The sequence below is a fragment of the Nipponia nippon genome, unplaced genomic scaffold (assembly GCF_047370975.1).
Source record: "Nipponia nippon isolate SJK-2023a ecotype South Korea unplaced genomic scaffold, ASM4737097v1 scaffold_7, whole genome shotgun sequence".
Taxonomy (NCBI): Eukaryota; Metazoa; Chordata; class Aves; order Pelecaniformes; family Threskiornithidae; genus Nipponia; species Nipponia nippon.
Window position 1 is genome coordinate 260,994 of NW_028262391.1, and position 18,058 is coordinate 279,051.

Genomic DNA, 18,058 nt, shown 5'->3' on the forward strand with positions numbered 1-18,058 from the left:
GTCCCAGTCTTCGCTCTGTGCATTCTCACAAGGCTTGACACAAAAGACCTCCTTCCACATACATGACTGGACACAGCAACTCTTCCTCTCCATCCTATTGTTTGGTTTGCTTTGTGTGGTTTTGGAGGGTTTTTATTTTAAATCTAGTTGCCCGCTTTATGTTTTAAATGTCAGCCAGTTATCCCATCTTTTTATCTTAGTGACCTCCCTGTAAAACACGATTAATAACATTTCCCTCTCTCACAGAGATGTCACCATGAAGGTGATTTGTGACGTGCTCAACACATGAATGACTGAAGCCTCTTAAGTACCTATAATAATGACACCCTTTTTAATGTAAGATATTGAACCCAAGACAGACAAAATTGTTAGGTTATTCGAGATAGTAAGAGTACATAGGGATGAAAGCTATCTGAGATACTATTCTATTTATGAAAAAGAATGTACAGAGTCCTAAAAGCCATTTTCCAGGCTCTCTTAGGACAAAAAAACATGGCTGTGTCCAACACAGACTTTTCCTGGGCCCTGACATTGCTTCTCACCTTGACCTGTCATTTTCTGCTTCTCTCATACACACACCTCTCTTTAAGCAATGCAAGCAAAGCCTCTCCACCCACATCCTTCAGATTCCTAAGCAGACTTTGTCCTAGGTAGAAACCCGTGCCTGTGCTTTAACTTAGAGGTCACCCATTTTAAGTGTCTGTTTCACAGAGACAATGAGTTCTCACAGCCTCCTTAAGTGGAGGGAAACAACTAGGTACATCAGCCTCAGCACTTTAATCCAACCCATAACAATATACTTATTTACAATGCTTACTACTCAGGTCTTTTGTTACTATTCTTGTCCTCATCCTTTCTCGTTTTTATTCTGAATTTCACTGTGGTCAGTTCAGCAGGAACTGCTAAGAAAAGAACTCAAGATTCTTATCAGTGCAGTTTCAGGACTTGATCTAGGGACTCTCTGATATGGTTTGTAATATTTACTTCTGAAGTATAAAAGCTGGCTTTACTTAGGCTACCACAGAAGAGTAGAGTAGCTTATGGAGAAAATGTATGTGTTTAATAGGGTAGAGTGCTAATCCTCCATGCGTGTTTCTAGGCAAAGAAAATGAAGCTTGTATGTCACCCAGATGAGCATTTGTGAAATCTTTGTGGCATACAAGACCTGTATGCTAGAGTTACTATGCATTTTCCAGAGAAAACTATGCAGGAATCAAGACTGAGTTTTTGAAAACATTTATATTTTTATATTCTTTATTGTTTTGCCTTAAGATCATAGGATCCCAGAATGTTTCAGGTTTCAAGGGACCTCAGGACATCATAGTCCAACGTCCTGCTCAAAGCAGAGTCAGTTATTGGTCAAACCAGGTTACTCAAGACTTTATCCAGTCTAGTCTTGAGAACATCCAAGGATGACATTCATCCTACTCTAGGAGCAAAGTCAAGCTTTCCTTCATTGTGAATCCAGCAGAACAGCAGCCAGAGGGCAGAAATTGTCTCTTATATGCTATTGCAACTCTTCCCATTGCCTTTTACCAACTGGCTGCAGGAATCAAAGCCCTTATTACAGTCCTGACGGCAGGAAGCAAATGCTTTGTCCTGTGGTTTTAAACAGTTGTTTCTATTTCCAATGACTCATGAAAGAAGAGGCTCTAATTCAAGCTTAATTCAAGACTGGGTATTTCTCCAACTGTGTGTTGTAATGAGAGAAGGGAGACATTTGTTTGCCTGGGCTGTTTTTAATGACTGCTGTTAGGAGTTGCACAGGGGGTTGGAATGTTGGAAGGAACCAGCTGAGGTGAATGAGTGGGTAAAGGGCAAAGAAGGTGGCCAAAGGTATGTGATAAATACATTTAACATATGGGTCATTAGTGTCCAAACACTTAGTGTATATACAGCCCCTGTGCATACTGCAGTGAGCATGGAATGCTAACAAGGCTTTGGGCAACACCTTGATCTGTTGATACCAAAGAGCATAATTGTCTCTTGCCGGAAAAGGAATTATGCATGCAGCTTAAGAGATTTGTGCAAGGCTGTGAATCAGTTGCCAAAACCAGGAATGGAGCTACTTCCAACTCCCCACCCAGAGTGCTCCTTTCTCCCAGCATTCCCGCCCACAAAAGACTTTGTTAAGTTGAATCTTCCAGTGCTGCCTTTGTCCCTTTGTCTGTTCTCCTTTCATTGACTGGAGCTTCATCTTCTTCCAGGGTGAAATAGCCCCAGGATCTCAGCAATCTGAGAGTCTGAAAGCAGTTCCTTCCGTTGCCTCCTCACTTCTCAGTGTCTGACACTCCTGGCCCTGAAAACCAGATTGTCAGCATCTTTCTCATCATCTTTCTCCGCTCAGCAGTTACTGGACATCGGCACAAATGAATCTGCTGCTACCTTGCAGCTATGCAAAAAGAGTGAACAAATGGCATCTGAATAACATTCTATTACTGCTGTTTGACCAGGATGCTGAGCAAGAGCATTCTTCAGAGGGATGGGGATGTTTTCTGCTACATGGCTGTGTGTACAAAAGGACTGATGTGCATGTGTTGCTAAATCCAGAAAAAAGCTGTGAGCCACAAAACTTGTATTCTGGGAAAAATGCCAATATGTCCATTCCCTAGATCAAAGTTGTGCAGCGAGCTAGGAAGAGGTACAGAGGAAAGAGAAGGTGGTGGGGAAGAAATTTCTTCTGCACTGAAAAAATATAGGTAGAAGAGCTGTTTGGGTGACCTAAGTTTTTGGCCTTTAAGATCACCATAAGCCTTTCTCTTCAAGTATGAGTATTCCATTTTGATTGCAGCAGCAGTCAAAATGTCTCCTTTCCTATTTCTCTCTCTCTCTCCCACCTTCTAGGCAAACAAGGAAGCAACTTAAACAATATGGAGCAATTTCTTTTTACTTTTTCTTTAACAGAAGCAAGTCAACTGCACCAAAGAATCACCGAGAGTGTATACCATGCACCAATGGATTCCTCCAATGCAAGCAGGTAACCTCAGCTATCATGGCATATCAGGGCCATGTTTTGTCTTGCCTTTGTGCTTTTGCAGTACATAAATTCTTGGTTTTCTGTGTTTAGCTTCCTGGGTACGAACTTATTTGATTGTCTTCAAATTCTTTAAAGACATGTAAATGCAGTTAAGGGTTTTGCTCATGGAGAAACTAAAAATCACAATGCAGAATTCATTTCAAAGATGATCATTTGGTTTTGCAAAAGAATGATATGCTCCGGATTAAGTCAAGTTTAGACAAAATGTATTGGAACATTTCCAGGATGTTAAATGGAGCTGTCAGCAAATTTTTGTAATGACCCAATTGCTGGGGAAGTTTAATGCAAGTTGGCGTGGGATACCATTTTAAAATTTTAGCAGGATCAACGAAACCAAGAGATCCCAGGTAACACAGCCAGCCTTTGAGAGTTGTACAACTCGATGCAAGAAATTTTAAACAGATGCAGTGCCGTTAATCCTGCATCATATTTTCTCTAGGCTTGGTTACATTTGCTTTGTTTAAGGTTTAAGCTGAAAAGGTTTAAGGGTGAAAATCTTTCAGCAAAACCACCTTGGGGATAGGAGAAAATTATTCCAGTGAAATATGAAATGCAATCACAAAAATGTTTCAAATCAATCCAGATATATGTCCCTCTTATAAGGCTCTTAAAGTGAGAATTTTCAGAGCAGAAATTATAGACGGAGTATGTCAACAGAAACTTAATTATCTCCAGGAAGAAAGGCCATGTGATTAGCTATTTGTCCTAGTGTGGATTAAACCAAAGGAAAAATGAAGTGCTTGTTGTCCTCACTCTGCCAACTATGCCAGAGAAGAGGAGAGGTCAGACGCTTCTGCTCCAAATGCTGGGTTATTATAAGGTCGGGAAGACCATGGTAAGGCTTCATTGAAGAACAAAGCCCTGGGCTTTCATGAATGGAACAGAGTAGAGAGTGTCCGATTGGCTATTATAAACTGAGGCCACCTCGATCCTCTGTAATGTGTGTCTCGGAGAGAAGCACAGACAGGGGAATTGCAGCATGAGGTGGCTTTGCACTGGCTGATGTGAAGTAGTGGATCCAGAATTCTCAGCCTGTGGAACCTCTTCTGCAGCCTGTTTTGGGATGCTGGGTGGAGGCCAGGAGAAGAAGGAAGAAGCTAGACTTTGTGATAGCCACCCACATGGGCGCAGTCTGTATTTATGACTGACATGAGTAAGCAGCCCCAGTTGTGAAAGGCGCTAGAAGTAAGCCAGCGATAGATAGTATTAGCTAAAGAGCAAGCAGTATCATCAGTGCTCTGCCAGTGGTTGGAGGCTAATTAATTACTGAGGTTTTATCTAACCAATAGGCACCCTCTCCTGGGTTGCCCATGTGTAACAGTGACTCTACTGTTTACTGGGAATTGTCAAACCTCTACTGTGACCTTGGGGAAATCTGTTTGCAGGACACTCTCCCGTCCCCGAGCCATATCTGTTCAATGACAAAGGCTATCTCCTTTACTTGTTTATATGCCATCACAGCGCTTGGGGCTGCAGTTCCATGAGATAGGGCAGGGCTGGGCTGACTCAGGACTGGAGCTGAGGTGTCTCCAAAAGAGACACTAAGAGCCAGTGCCCTAATGCAGGCAGCAACTGAATGTCCCTAAGTCCTGTTCAATCTATTTAAATTCTCTCTCTGTAAAGTATACCCCAAAGTTTCAGTGTTTAATCCTAAAATGAGATGCCCTGTGGTATCTGTTGCTGCTGTATCTCTCTCAAGGGATGGCTGCTGCATTTCAGTGATAATGAAATGATCCCTTTATATTCTTTTCTAATCTGTTTAAACATATGAAACTTAAATAGAATATTGTTCGAATGGCTTAACTATCTGCTTTCTTGGAAATGACCGATTCAGTCATACAGCCATGCAAAAATATCCTGTGCACATAGATGCACACAAACACTTGGAGTTTTACTGCAGATGCTGTTTCAGAGAAGCTTGTGTGTTTTCTTGGTGTCCTTCTCCCAGCTGTGAATCTTTAACGCTGTGAGCTGTGTGTTTCATAGTTATCTCGGCCTACCTGGGAAGGAACAGAGGAAAAAGAATAAGGAAATGTGACTGTGCTTTGGATTTGTTCCCATATTTATTTCAATCCCCATTTTGTACCTGACATCAGGCTGCAAAATGACATTTTGATTTAGTACAGGAGGTAACAGAGACCTCTGTTAAGGTTCCATCAGAAACAGGTCAGAGGTTCAAATACAAAACAATGAGTCCCAGGCTGCCTTGTAGTTATAAAAGGTATTCACAGATCTCCAGTATTCCAAATGTTTTTAAGTTTTTAATGATACCTTGGACCTTGCCTTACAGCAAGACAAACCCTATGAGTGTTAGGTATAACAGTTCATACGTTAATTGTAAACAGCGATGTAATTGCTGATACATGTTAATAACGAGCATTTTGGGAAAGAGTATTTCAGGTGTGTAGATGTAATGAAATGTGTGGAACATTCAGTCTGCCAAGGATAACAGTCCAACACTCACACCACCAGACGTCTGCAAAACAATGAGGACAAGAACCCTGAGAGGATCTTGCAGCTCGGATGTCCTACAGACCTGGGGCAGGGGGTCATTGCCATTACAGGCGGCAAGGCCGGTACCTGTGCAAACCTGGCGAGATGGATCCCCTTCTCTGTGGTTCAGCTGTAGATAGGAAAATCCACTTGGATTCATGTTTTCAAAGAGCAAAAGGAACAGAAGTTGGGAGATCCTGGAGCCAGTCGAATCCATATGTTCCTCCACGCATGGTATGACCTCTACGTGACCATCCAGTACCCCTTTCTCTCCTGGAGTCAGATAGATCTATGCTGCAAAGGACAGAAAACTGGGGTCCTCTTTTCTAATCTGGTTTCCTACCCCTTCCTTCCAAATCTGTTGGACTTGCAGAAGGAGCTTGTGCAGACTTAACCAGTTTGTTCCTCCATTTTTCCCTGCTCAGCTCTCACTAAGGACATCCCCTACTGTGTGGTGTGGAAAGGAGGCGGGGGCTAGAATGGTTTTTTCCACCGTACCTGCCTAGACAGATGCAGAATTTATAGTGCACACAATTTTAAAACCTGCCTTTTATTCCTTAGGCTTCCATATCTGAGGGTAAGAAAGAATGCTTAGTGCTTAGTTAGGTATTAAGCAGGAATGTAACTATTTTTGTATTTCTTTTGTCCAAAGGTATAGCAGGAAGTCATCAAGTATATATGAAAACAAATCTGAGACATCAAATGTGGAAGCATCTAACAACAAAAACAGGAATTCCAGTCCCAGCTCCAGACAAAAGAGAGGTAGGAGTTCTGACACAGAGCTTTTTGCTTCCCAAGGGTAATATTTTTATTTTTGCACACTCATTTCTAGAGTTTGATGAGGATACTTTAAATGTATGTTGTTTAAACCCAACATAAAAAAAAATGCTACAAAGCTGAGTGACTGTACCGTGAAACTTCTTGAACACCAAAAAGTGTTACCAGTTTAGGATTTTTTAAGTCTTGAGTTTTGATGCATTACAGCACTCTTTATACAACTTGTTTGGTTTTTTTTTTTTTTTTTAAACAGAATTTTGGGGGGATAGTATGTGTATTTTAACTTTCTGTATCCTAGCTAAGTTGGTTTCTAGCCATATTTAATTTTAAGATTGTCAATGGACTTTGCTAACAAATGAGATTTTTTGCCTCCTTTGTGTATAGGTTCCCCTCTAGTGTATAGTAAATAAATGCACATGTGATCACTCCATTATTTGAGGCCGTAAATACAATAGATGTATTCTGTACAATGTAGGTTAAAATGAACACGAAAAAGAAACTGGATGTCATGTGGCAGTAGCAGGAATAGAAAATCTTTCAACATCAGTTTCTCTTTTAGGTAGTATTGTGAAATGTTAAAGCAATGACCTTTCTAAGAATATAAAAAAGAAAATTGTGATGACTTAAGAGAGGAATGTTCAAATCAGGCTTAAAGTAACAGCAGGCCCCTTTATAAACAGAGATGGTTAAAAATGTTGAACATTTTTTTCTTTGAAAAATAGGCTATTCACCAGAAGATTTTTCATTGCAATAAGTTTTCATTCTGGGGAGAAAGTTATGGATTCTTCATTAAAAAATCCAATTCTATTAATTAAAAACCTGTTTCAGTAAAAATTTCTTTTTTAAAAATATGATTTTTTTTAAATAAAAAAAAGTTGAAAAGCATTTAAAATTCATAAACCCTATTTTAAAAAAAATTTCCAGGAAAATTATTGGTGGTTTTTAACTGGTCCAAGTTACATGAGAGTGTGGGAACTGGGATCACCCTATATGCTGATTTTCATTCTTCTGCCTTCTGCTTTCCCATGACGAGTTCCTCAGGGCTCTCGCCATAATTCCTGCTAGCTCAGCTGAGAGCCTCCTCGTCCTCTGGTATGCGGCTGCTGCTCCTGCAGAGCCGAGCAGTGAGTCACTTCTCTTGTGGGATTCAGGGCGCGCGTGTGCACCCTGGCCTGCACAGCACGCTGCGCGGACAGCCAGCGGAAGAGCTAACTGGCTCTAGATGTCATAGAACATAGAATCATTTCAGTTGGAAAAGACTTTTAAGATCATCAAGTCCAACTGTTAACCCAGCACTGCCAAGGCCACCACTAAACCATGTCCTCGAGCACCACATCTGCCCGGCTTTTAAATCCCCCCAGGGATGGGGACTCAGCCCCTGCCCCGGGCAGCCTGGGCCAGGGCCTGACAGCCCTTTCCGTGAAGAAGTTTTCCCTAACATCCAACCTAACCCTGCCCTGGCGCAGCTTGAGGCCGTTCCCTCTCGTCCCATCGCTTGTTCCTGGGGAGCAGAGACCGACCCCCCCGGCTCCAGCCTCCTTTCAGGCAGTTGCAGAGAGCGATGAGGGCTCCCCTCAGCCTCCTCTTCTCCAGGCTGAGCCCCCCCAGCTCCCCCAGCCGCTCCTCCCCAGCCTTGGGCTCCAGCCCCTGCCCCAGCCTCGCTGCCCTGCTCTGGCCACGCTCCAGCCCCTCCATGGCCGCCTTGGGGTGAGGGGCCCAGCGCTGAGCACAGCATTCGAGGGGCGGCCTCACCAGTGCCCAGCACAGGGGGACGATCCCTGCCCTGCTCCTGCTGGCCACACTGTTCCTGATACAAGCCAGGATGCCACTGGCCCTCTTGGCCACCTGGGCACACTGCTGGCTCATGTTCAGCCGGCTGTCGACCAGCACCCCCAGGCCCTTTCCCGCCGGGCAGCTCCCAGCCACTCTTAGAATCACAGAATCATAGAATCGTTAAGGTTGGAAAAGATCCTTAAGATCATTGAGTCCAACCATTAACCTATCACTGCCAAGTCCACCATGTCCTCAAGCACCACGTCTACCTGTCTTTTAAATACCTCCAGGAATACCTCTTGCCCACGCCTGCAGCGGTGCCTGGGGTTGTTGTGCCCCAAGTGCAGGACCCGGCACTCAGCCTTGTTGACCCTCACACAGTTGGCCTGGGCCCATCGATCCAGCCTGGCCAGGTCCCTCTGTAGAGCCCAAAACTTTAATTTGTGTCCCCGTGAGGCACCACAGCCTCTAGCTGGGACTCCGCAGGGACTGAACTCGTCTTAAAAACGTACAGTTGGGTCCTGCTTTCAAAGGTGCAGAGGAATCGTGCGGCAGCCCTCTGGGGAGGGCATGGCTGGGCCAGTCTGCAGTACACAAGCAGCATGGAGTCTGGTTCTCTGCCAAAACTGTCTCTCTTGTGCCACCTACTGACAGTAACATTCCCAATATCTATGTAGTTCATCTGAACGCAGATTATTTTAAAATATTGTTTTCTTTCTATAGTACAGAGGGGGAGGGCACTATTGTCAAGCTATTTCGGTTTCATTATTCTTATGGCTAAGTGCCTGTGACTGAGTTATCTACATATAAACAGTATTTTGTGTGGACCCGATTGGTAGATTCGCTGACTTGAAGCTATATGGGAGCCGAGTCCTGCAGGAACCTCTGGAGACCACCGAGTCTAACCACCCCGCTCAAAGCAGGGTCAGTGGAGTGAGTTTCTCAGGGCTGTGTCCAGCTGGGTTCTGAATATCTCCAAGGGTGGAGGCTCCACAACCACCCTAGGGACGCTGTCCCAGTCTTTAACCACCTTCACAGCAAAAAAAAAGTTTTTTTACTGTTTTTAAATGGAATTTCCTGTATGTCAATTTGTGCCCATTGCCTCTCATCTTGTCACTGCGCTCCACTGACAAGCATCTGGCTCCATTTTCTTTACTTGCTCCCATCAGGAATTTAAATACATTGATAAGATCCCCCTGAGCCTTTTCTTCTCCAAGCTGAACAATTCCACCTCTCCCACTCTCTCCTCATGCCAGCTACTGCAATCCCTTAATCACCTTCATGGCCTTTCGCTGGATTCACTCAAGTATGTCCGTGTCTCTCTCGTACTGGGGAGCCCAGGACAGGTCACAGCGCTCCAGGTTTGTCTCGCTTGTGCTGAGCAGAGGGGAAGCATCACCTCCCCAGACCTGCTGGCAAGGCTCTTGCCTAATGCAGCCCAGGATGCCGTTGGCTGCCTTTGCTACAAATACGCATTGCGGGCTCATATGCAACCTGTCGCCCATGAGGACCTAGTCCTTATTATGTTTGGAAATGGTTTGCAGGGTTATTTGGTATACCTGCAGAATGAAGGAAAAGGTTTGAAATAACTCACATGGAGACAACGTGTCTTTAGAGACCAGTCTCTAATGATTGGCTGGTGCTGGGAAGCTGTGGGGACTTGTGAAATCCTATGGGGTCTGTTGGTGAAGCAGTATAATGGCATAGCTGAAGAACTAGCATAGAAACCCTCCCCCTGTACACATGCACTGTTGTACTTGCTGCATGACTCTGTGATAATCAAATACTATGGATTTTTTTGCTCCATGCGGACCGAAAGTAAATATACCAGTTTCCGGATTCTTTATAAGCTACAGTATCTTTACAAAGGTTGCCTGGCAGTGGGAGCAGCCATGGCAGGGAATGGCTCTTAGGCCAAGACAGGCAGTCTGAAAGCCAACCGCTTCCCAGTGCAGCTGCGGGCAGCCCCACAGCTGAAACCACTGCTCAGTCGCAGTTGCTCACCAGATGCACCCGCCTGGCCCAAGGGTGGCATCAGGCCACTGGCTGGAAGGAGCTGGACCACACCGACATCGTACTTCTGCGTTGTTAAAATCTGTTCAGGTCACACCCTCCTGCGCACGCAGGCACCTCGGATCCTGGCTGCAAATCAGGAAGTGATGGGATGCGCTTGCCTTTGGAAGCACAGCTTGTCTGTCTGTTGCTTGTCCATCGGTGTGGATTCACTATCTCTTCATGTTCCCTTTGTACTTCTGGTCTTCCTTTATGCCTCTAATAATTTTCACTTGGCAGTGTATGAAATAAAGAGGAGGAGAAAGCTAGTGGTTAAATCCTAAGGCACAGAACCAGGCAGCCAACGGATGGCTTTTCTCCTGCTCCTTTGCGATAAACCTTCTGCGTGCTACCTGCCCACACAAAGAAAGGGGCAGATGCAGAATTTGGCAGGAATGCATGGATCCGGGGGTTTGATCTAGGTCCACCTCTTTCCTGCAATGCGAATAACTGAGTATCTTTCAAACCCAGAGTCTCAGGACCCAAATCCATCTGTTACTTATCTCTATAAAGGCGACTGTCAGGTGGCATGGCTGGCTTATTCACATGGGAGCCTGGCAAGTAAGCTTTGCTGGCATGGCACTCCTTATATCCCAGCAAATGGTGAGATCAAATGTGTGACTATATGCCAGCTTTGGAGGCTGTTAGAAAGGCTTCAGCCGGTAAGGCTGGGAGCGTATCAGCCACAGGGCGGATGACGGCGGACTCTTCAGTGCTAGTAGTGGTTAGCAGAAGTGGGAGTGCTCGCAACACTTGCTGTTTGTATGTATCCTGCGCTGCAAGGCTGCTTCTCTTATTTCTCCCTACAACCTTGCCGTTCCAACCACAACAATGTGTTTGCATAGTAAAAGGCACTAGATCCTTTTTAATGAGCTTGCTGCTAAATTGTATTTTCCTTTGATGAGAGCTACATCCCTTCACCTGTTTTTCTTTGGTTTTGTGTTGTTGTTCTCCATTAAAACGCGGTGAGCCAAACTCAGCCCAGGGGCTCTGTTTGGCTCAGCTGTTTTAATCACCCTGACCTCATGTCACCTTTCTAATTGATTAGCTCTTGCTCAGGCTTGAACTGAATCAAAATTTATTTATTTATTTTAAGTTGTCATCCAGTGCTAACCTTTCCTTTCCCATAAGCTGAACAGCTGACCCTTCCTTCCTTATTTCTCTTCCCTTTCCCTCTCTCTCCTAGTTGATGCTTCCACCAGCCTTAACCTTGAGCGCACAGCGCTTGCTAGAAAGCGATTCACATTGCAAGGTCTTTCCAACCGCAGAGCTCCACCCAAAGGTAAAATCACCCCATGCAGCATTTGGTCTCTGGCCATCTGTCTCCTGCGCTCCCACAATGTTCTCTCCATCCCATAGTGCCATCCATCACTATTTCCTAAAGTGCTGCCGCATCTCACCAAAATGCTCCTGTCTGATACACACGTATGGCGGCTCTTCTCAAAGATGCTGTTACCCCACGGCAGTGTTGGCAAGGCAACATTTGAGTTGACTGTCTGGATCTTTTACTGGTGCACAGTGCAAGTAATGTTTATTTCCAGTTTCTCTCAAGGGCCAAAGCGTGAACATGTTTTAAACCACCAGCCTAACTTCTTTCAGCAGTTTACTGGCTTGAAGGGAAGGGTATCATTGTGTTGTGCTACATGAGGTTTTTGTGTGTTAAATTGTTCATTGGTTGGACCTCTTTGTTTTTTCAAATGTTGCTCAGCCATGGCCTAGTGTTACACTGAGGAACTGGAATTCAGAAGATCTGGGGTTTATTACCATTTCTACTTAATTATGTTATACGACACTGTAAAACGGTGTGTTCTGAGTCTTTGTGCATAAATGTTTAGAAGACACTTACTCTCCATGAGTAGAGAGCATTGCATGTTCCTGTGATGGCTGTACAAGGAAGAGACTTTAGACGAAAGAAAGAAATGTGAATAGAAATGAAATTGAATGACTATTTGCAATTACTTTCTGAAAAGATAATGTAATTGCTCTTTTTATTGTTATTAGGAGACTTTTCTCCTGTTCTGATACATTGTATTTCTTCCGTGAGACAAAGGGTTAGTGTGCAGTGATGGAGATGGTCAGCATCAGAGGAGGAAGAAGGAAGATGAAGGAATAACGATTACAACGTTATAAAGTAGATGAGAGTACACCAAGGGCCAGAGCAGCCGTAAGATTCTGGCTGCGAGGTTAAAGCTGCACTTGGTAGCAAGATCCAAGATGGACAAACCAGTTCAATGTTCTGAGTACAAAAAAGGGAGTGGTTTTCGGATCCGGTGACTTGGGGGAATCAATTACAAAATACAGATTTCAGAAATGCAGTAATTCGGGTGATTTGGATCTGCAGTTTTGGTTTGGGACTCTTGCTCTTTTATCTGAATTTTTCTTGTCGTGTGAAATGTCTTGCATTTTATTCAGTCATTCTGTGTTCCAGACAGCAAAGCACAGTTCAGAAGAGTTCATACCCCCTAAGCTGTAGGCACTCTCAGCTCAGAGCCTTGCTGGAACTGGTTACTTGAGATTCCCGTGAAGCACCTCCATTACGATGTCCCATTTCACTTTCTCGTGCTGTTTAGTCGCTAATCTGGTCCTGACCTGGAGGAAACCAGTTGGCAAATAGCCTGGCTTATTTGCAGCGTGCGGTCATTTCTGTAGGCAGTGATGATGCAAAGCTATGTTAGCGCTATACGGACCGGCTGTTGAGGCAGATCGGAGGCGGTGAGAAGGTAACAGGGAAGCTACTGCAATAAGAGCTCGTCCTGCTCTTGACCCCTTTGTCTAAGGATTCGTTACTGGCTGTGGCAGGAGGTGGCATGCTGAGCCGAGCATACTTTGGTTCAGACCCGCTGTGTCTGTTCATGGCCAGAACACATAAAAGGGAAGGTTCAAACAATAAAATAACAAGACTAACTAGGGGGAAAAGAAGATTGTCTGATAGATATCAACTGGCAGTGGAGCATGGGCGCTCAAAGCATTGCTGACCTGTCTGCCCAGGCTGGATATGATGGGGTAGAAAACGTTGTGTACAAGCACCTTGGTGTTTTGGCCGGAGAAATGCTGATGTCTGGAGGCGAAACTTTACCATCCTGCACTCGGTCAGGGCAGAGACCCCAGGGCAGCCACACAGAATGGACACCACAGAGCGTGGAAGTCCACGCTCGCGGCACTGTGCATCTCCCCGCCTTGGGCTGGCACTAGCTGTCCTGGTTTGCAGAGCCAAGCTCATATTCCTCGGAGCTGGCACGGGGTCTCCAAGAGCTGCATGATGTGGTGTAAATGTAGCCCAACACCGTAGTTATAAAGTGAAATTTTCTTTGTATTTTAATAAGGGCAGTTACAGTAGTCCAAACGTGGAGTCATTCCATTGTAATTATCACTGAGAGCAGAGTTTAACCTCTCATTTTTCTTCAGCCTTTTAGGAGGTGTGAATAAGGATGTACTTGAATATATGTGCTTTTATGAGTAAATTGATAAGGAGGTGCATTGGCAGATACAGAATTTACAGTCTTTTTACAGTAGCCAATCTACAGTTAAAATTGCATTGAGATTTTAAGGAGCTAATATGGTTTCGTGATGTTTTGGCATAACAGACCATTACAGGAATTGCAGTTCAACCAGTCACGCTAATTTCTGCTCCACTGGAAACATGCAGTGAACATGACATTTACCAGGCAGAAATACGGAAAAAACAAACTGAAGAGAAACCTTGTGTAGCTGAACATTAAAATAAGGAAATGTGAAGATGAGGAATGGGAAAGAGACTTTTAAGATCCCTGGCAAGGAAATCTTCACAGTAGTATAGTTCTGCACAGGATATTTAAACCTGAAATATAAAATCACCGGAAACTTATTTTACTTCAGTGCTGTATGCCAGTTAACCATTTAAAAAAAAAAAAAGAGAGAGAGAAGAGAAGGTAGACATGATAAGAGAAAGGAGGCAATTGGAATAGAAAAGTCCCTTTGAATCACAGGCACCATCTGAGAACATCGAGCTAAGATTCAGCAAAGCATATAAACATGTGCAACAGAGAGTGTTGTGTGAACTAACTCTTCACCTATCCCAGGGAATTTTTCAGTGAAAAAGAAACAACTATTTAATTTTTACATAAATATTTCTTTGATGTTTTTAAAAATCAAAACACAAAAATCACAAATAGTTTTTGACAAATCTAAAACCTTCAACAGAATAGTTGAAGCCATTTCTAATACTATTTTCAGCAGAGGTTGTGTCCTGGTAAAGCGTTCAAGTATCTTACTGACACTGAGATATGAAGCGTATGAACAGCTTTACTCATGTCTCAATGGAAATGCTCACTTGGGTGATGCAGCACATGTGCTTAGAGTGTTTTCAGCAGAAGAGACTGAAAAATTAATCTGGAAATATTTGTACGCAAGCACCGTTTTCTCCCAAGTGGCGCTGCTGTAGTTGGTAGGTGCAAGAAGTGTATTGATGTGCTTGTAGATGTGTGGATACAACCTCTTAAGAGCTGCGTAATGACCTCGACGTGTTTTGAAACATCGTGTGCTCTCTGAAGCTAGCAGACGGTTAGTCCATTTATACCTCTGATCTGTTCGTGAAATATTTTGAGTCAAAAATGCTACTCACATCTCACGGTGAAATGTGGGGAAGTTGTGTCTTCATTCCTGGGTGGACTTTGAGAAAAGGCAGGATCCTCATTGGAGTAAACAAAAACAGCTGTGTTGTCTTCCCTTTCTCCAAGCTGATTTGCACGAGTAAGGATGGAGGCTCAGAGAACGTTTTCAGGCATCCACACAGTTAACTTGTAGGAATGACAAATGTGAACTCCAAACCATTCATGTTTGGTTTGCAGTGTGTTTCAGGTCAGTCATCACAGAACAAGCAGTTCAGTGTCTAAAATAATCCAAACCTCATCTGTAGACGCACACACACACCATTCTAACCATCATGCTCATCTCTCTGTGTTTTGTAGCTGTACTTAGACTAGTTGGTTGCTAAAATATTAAATGGCATACATCTCCCTTCCGAAGTATTAAAATTGGTGTGATTGGAATTGCTTTGAAAAAAATATGTTCATATAAACTCTTTTCTGTGCTCTTCACTTTGTTGGGGGTGTTTTTCCTGGCTGTTTTAGTGGAGCAACCTACCTTTTATTTACCCTTTTCCAGCTGCTGCTTTGCTTTGGACATCTTTTACCCTCAGTGCTTATTAACCTCTAATCCTGCCATGCATTGCATCTGTCTGTTCTCCCAGATCCAGAATCTAAGGAAAGAGAAGTTACCCGTCGCTTTTCCCTAGCCTCCTCCATCAGCACCACAGTTAATGCTTCCGCTGTGACCAAAGGTACCGTCGTGCTGCTTGCTTAGCTGCCCTTCTCCCTTCCTGCTGACTGATAGCTTTACTGCCAAATGCTGTTCACGGAGTGAGTACATCAGGCTCAGTTTTTATAAATGCAGGAGGTTCTGGTAGAAGAAGAGTCAGGACCAGTATAACACCTGCAGGGAGGCAGGCCAAGACATTTTGAATGTATATCAAGGTGTGCTGCCAGCACGTATAATGACTCTTCTCCATTTCTCCATAATGGGCTTCAAAGAGTGGTGCTCGTTTCCATGGAAACTGGATTAATTTTTGGCTGATGTGGGGTTAGGTTTCCAATTTCTCCCTGGTTTGGATTAACTGAAATTCAGTAGAAATTATTTCTCTGTTTCCTTGAAGTTGTTTAGGATTTTTGCTTTCAAGGAGGAGAGAATCTCTGCATTGTGTAGCAGACATCAGATGGTAAGAAAGCCTGAAATCAAGCCAAAAATGGAGTAGTAATAGATGCCAGTTTTGAGAATATTTAGCATAATCACTGTTCTGATTAGAAATTATGATTGCAAGGAAATTTGCAGGCACATGTAAGGGAGCTAGGTGCCCAGAATGCACTGAACTCTACGTAGTTCGTGTGGAAACTTATGAAAGTTTTATTTTTTAGCTGTAATTATTTTGAGAAAAGGCACTTTTACAAAATTTACTTTTAAGTTGTTGCACTAGCGCCTACATTTAAACTCAAAAGCAGCCCATGCATTTGGGCAAGCTGGTTGTGTTGAAAATCAGTAGGATTGTAGGCACCTATGCCCACATGTCAGAGTTACTTTTGAAAACAGAACATATGGTCTTGCATTGAATTCCGAATATATTGTCTTTTGGCAGTTCCTGGAATGAAGGAGAGGAACTAATGTGCAAGTTTAAGATTTGTGGGGCAATTCACAAACCAAAATAGAAGGAAAAATGGCTGAATTCATTTGTATAAAAATCTTGGCTATGTATTTGTCAGGAAGAAGGCTGCACAGTACGTGAGGTAGTGCATTCTGAATAGTTGTGATGGATACGAACCGTATCTTTGACTGTGCAATGAAGGAAGAGGTATCTGAAACGACCTAATTCCAGGGTGTCATGAAATGATAGCGTGGGGGGGTTTATTGGCAGAGGAAGGTTGTGATATTACCGCTACCTACAGTGTTTCTTTGCCAGCCTTTTTAGACCATAACACTACAACATCAGTACGTGGAAATGAAGGGCATAGCACAGGAGAAGAGGTTCTTACAGCTTTCTGACCTTGGCAACAGCTTCAGATCGGTTCTTAGGCTATGGGAAGATTGAATTATTTCCTAATATTGATTTCCTAAGCTCAGGAAGAGAGAGAAGCACCTATGTAGAAAGAGAATGGGCAACCAAGGGTTGTTCTTTAGTGTTGTTTACCGAAGAGAGCATGTGTGAATTACAGTGAAATTCAAACTTTGGTACAGTTTCATATAAAAAAATCCTGTCCACCACGAGACCATTGGCAATTTTTTGGAATGCTGAGAAAACTACTTTTGTAATGATTTTAAAAGCTAAAAAACAAAACCAGTGCTTTTCAATTAAGTGTTTTATTTACAGCATCTGCTTTAAGAAAATGTTTCAGATGACAGAAGGACTGAAGCCTGAGTCTTGTCTCAGCGTTAGCCAAATGCAGGTCTAGCCAGGGGGTTTGGATCACCTTGTTCAGGGCTACTGCATACTGCTGTGTACTGATCCTCACTGCTAACAGTTCAAGTTCAGCTCCGTCACATCACCAGTCCTCCACATGTGGAGTCAGGGGACAGGAGAAGCACTGTAGGTGGACCTGTGATGGATGCCCTCCACTTCTGTGGGGCAGAAGTATTGGCTTTTGTGGGCTCTTCCCTGCCAGCCTTATGGGTAGAAAGCTGAGACTGTGAGCCTGCCTGTGTTAGTGCCATCTCCGGGACAAGCATGAGAGAAAATGTCTGTGAAACCTGATTGGAAGCAAATACATATACTGTCTTCAGGGCTTTTGCAAAAAGGGGCCTCTTTCCTATCCACACCACAGAAGTGTTTATCTTCACCACTTAAAATTTAGGGGTTGGTCATTTTTCTGGGTGAAATGGGAAGTATTAGGCAGGTAGTGTTTCTAGGTAATGGGAAAGCAAGTTTAACAATATTTACAGCCTTGTGACTCTGCAAACTTCACACAGGTCCCCTTGTTCCTGCAGTTAAAGTCAAGAGACATGAAATAAAGAGTGACCCAACTCCCCTGGGGTTTGAAGGTATGAGTATTTCCATCCTGCATGAAAACCTGTTTGGCAATATTTTGATATTATTCACTGAATTCACATCTCATCACTGCTGGCAAACGACACTGGAGTCCCTTAGGGATTTGGTGTCAGTTTATCTGTTTAACTGTGATAAAGACAGCTTGTTATCCCCTTGCCTGTCCCCTGCACTCATGTTATATTTACCAACTTTCACCTAGGGATGGGCCTAAATTAAAACCCCAATTCTCAGCCTGTTTTGGGAAGTAACGCTCTAGACTGTGATCTGGACCTGGATTTTCTGCCTGGCTTCTACCTCACTCCGTAGAGTGCAGCAGCAGGGAGCCAAGGGGCTACTTTTCACCTGCAGTCTGGCTG

At 43.7% G+C, this 18,058-nt stretch overlaps 1 protein-coding gene across 10 annotated transcripts in view; it reads left to right on the top strand.

Annotated features, from left to right (window-relative positions):
• The window catches only part of MCF2L2 (MCF.2 cell line derived transforming sequence-like 2), a 182,457-nt gene that overhangs the window by 153,025 nt on the left and 11,374 nt on the right, over positions 1–18,058 (top strand). For 4 of the 10 annotated variants that reach the window (XM_087738487.1, XM_087738485.1, XM_087738486.1 and 1 more), the window contains exons 25-29: positions 2,845–2,977; positions 6,183–6,292; positions 11,319–11,414; positions 15,360–15,449; positions 17,624–17,695. In XM_087738487.1, coding sequence (XP_087594613.1) covers positions 2,845–2,977; positions 6,183–6,292; positions 11,319–11,414; positions 15,360–15,449; positions 17,624–17,695 — 501 coding nt within the window. The remainder of the gene's footprint in view (positions 1–2,844; positions 2,978–6,182; positions 6,293–11,318; positions 11,415–15,359; positions 15,450–17,623; positions 17,696–18,058) is intronic. The other 6 variants (XM_009472855.2, XM_087738490.1, XM_087738493.1 and 3 more) reach the window with 6 other exon arrangements.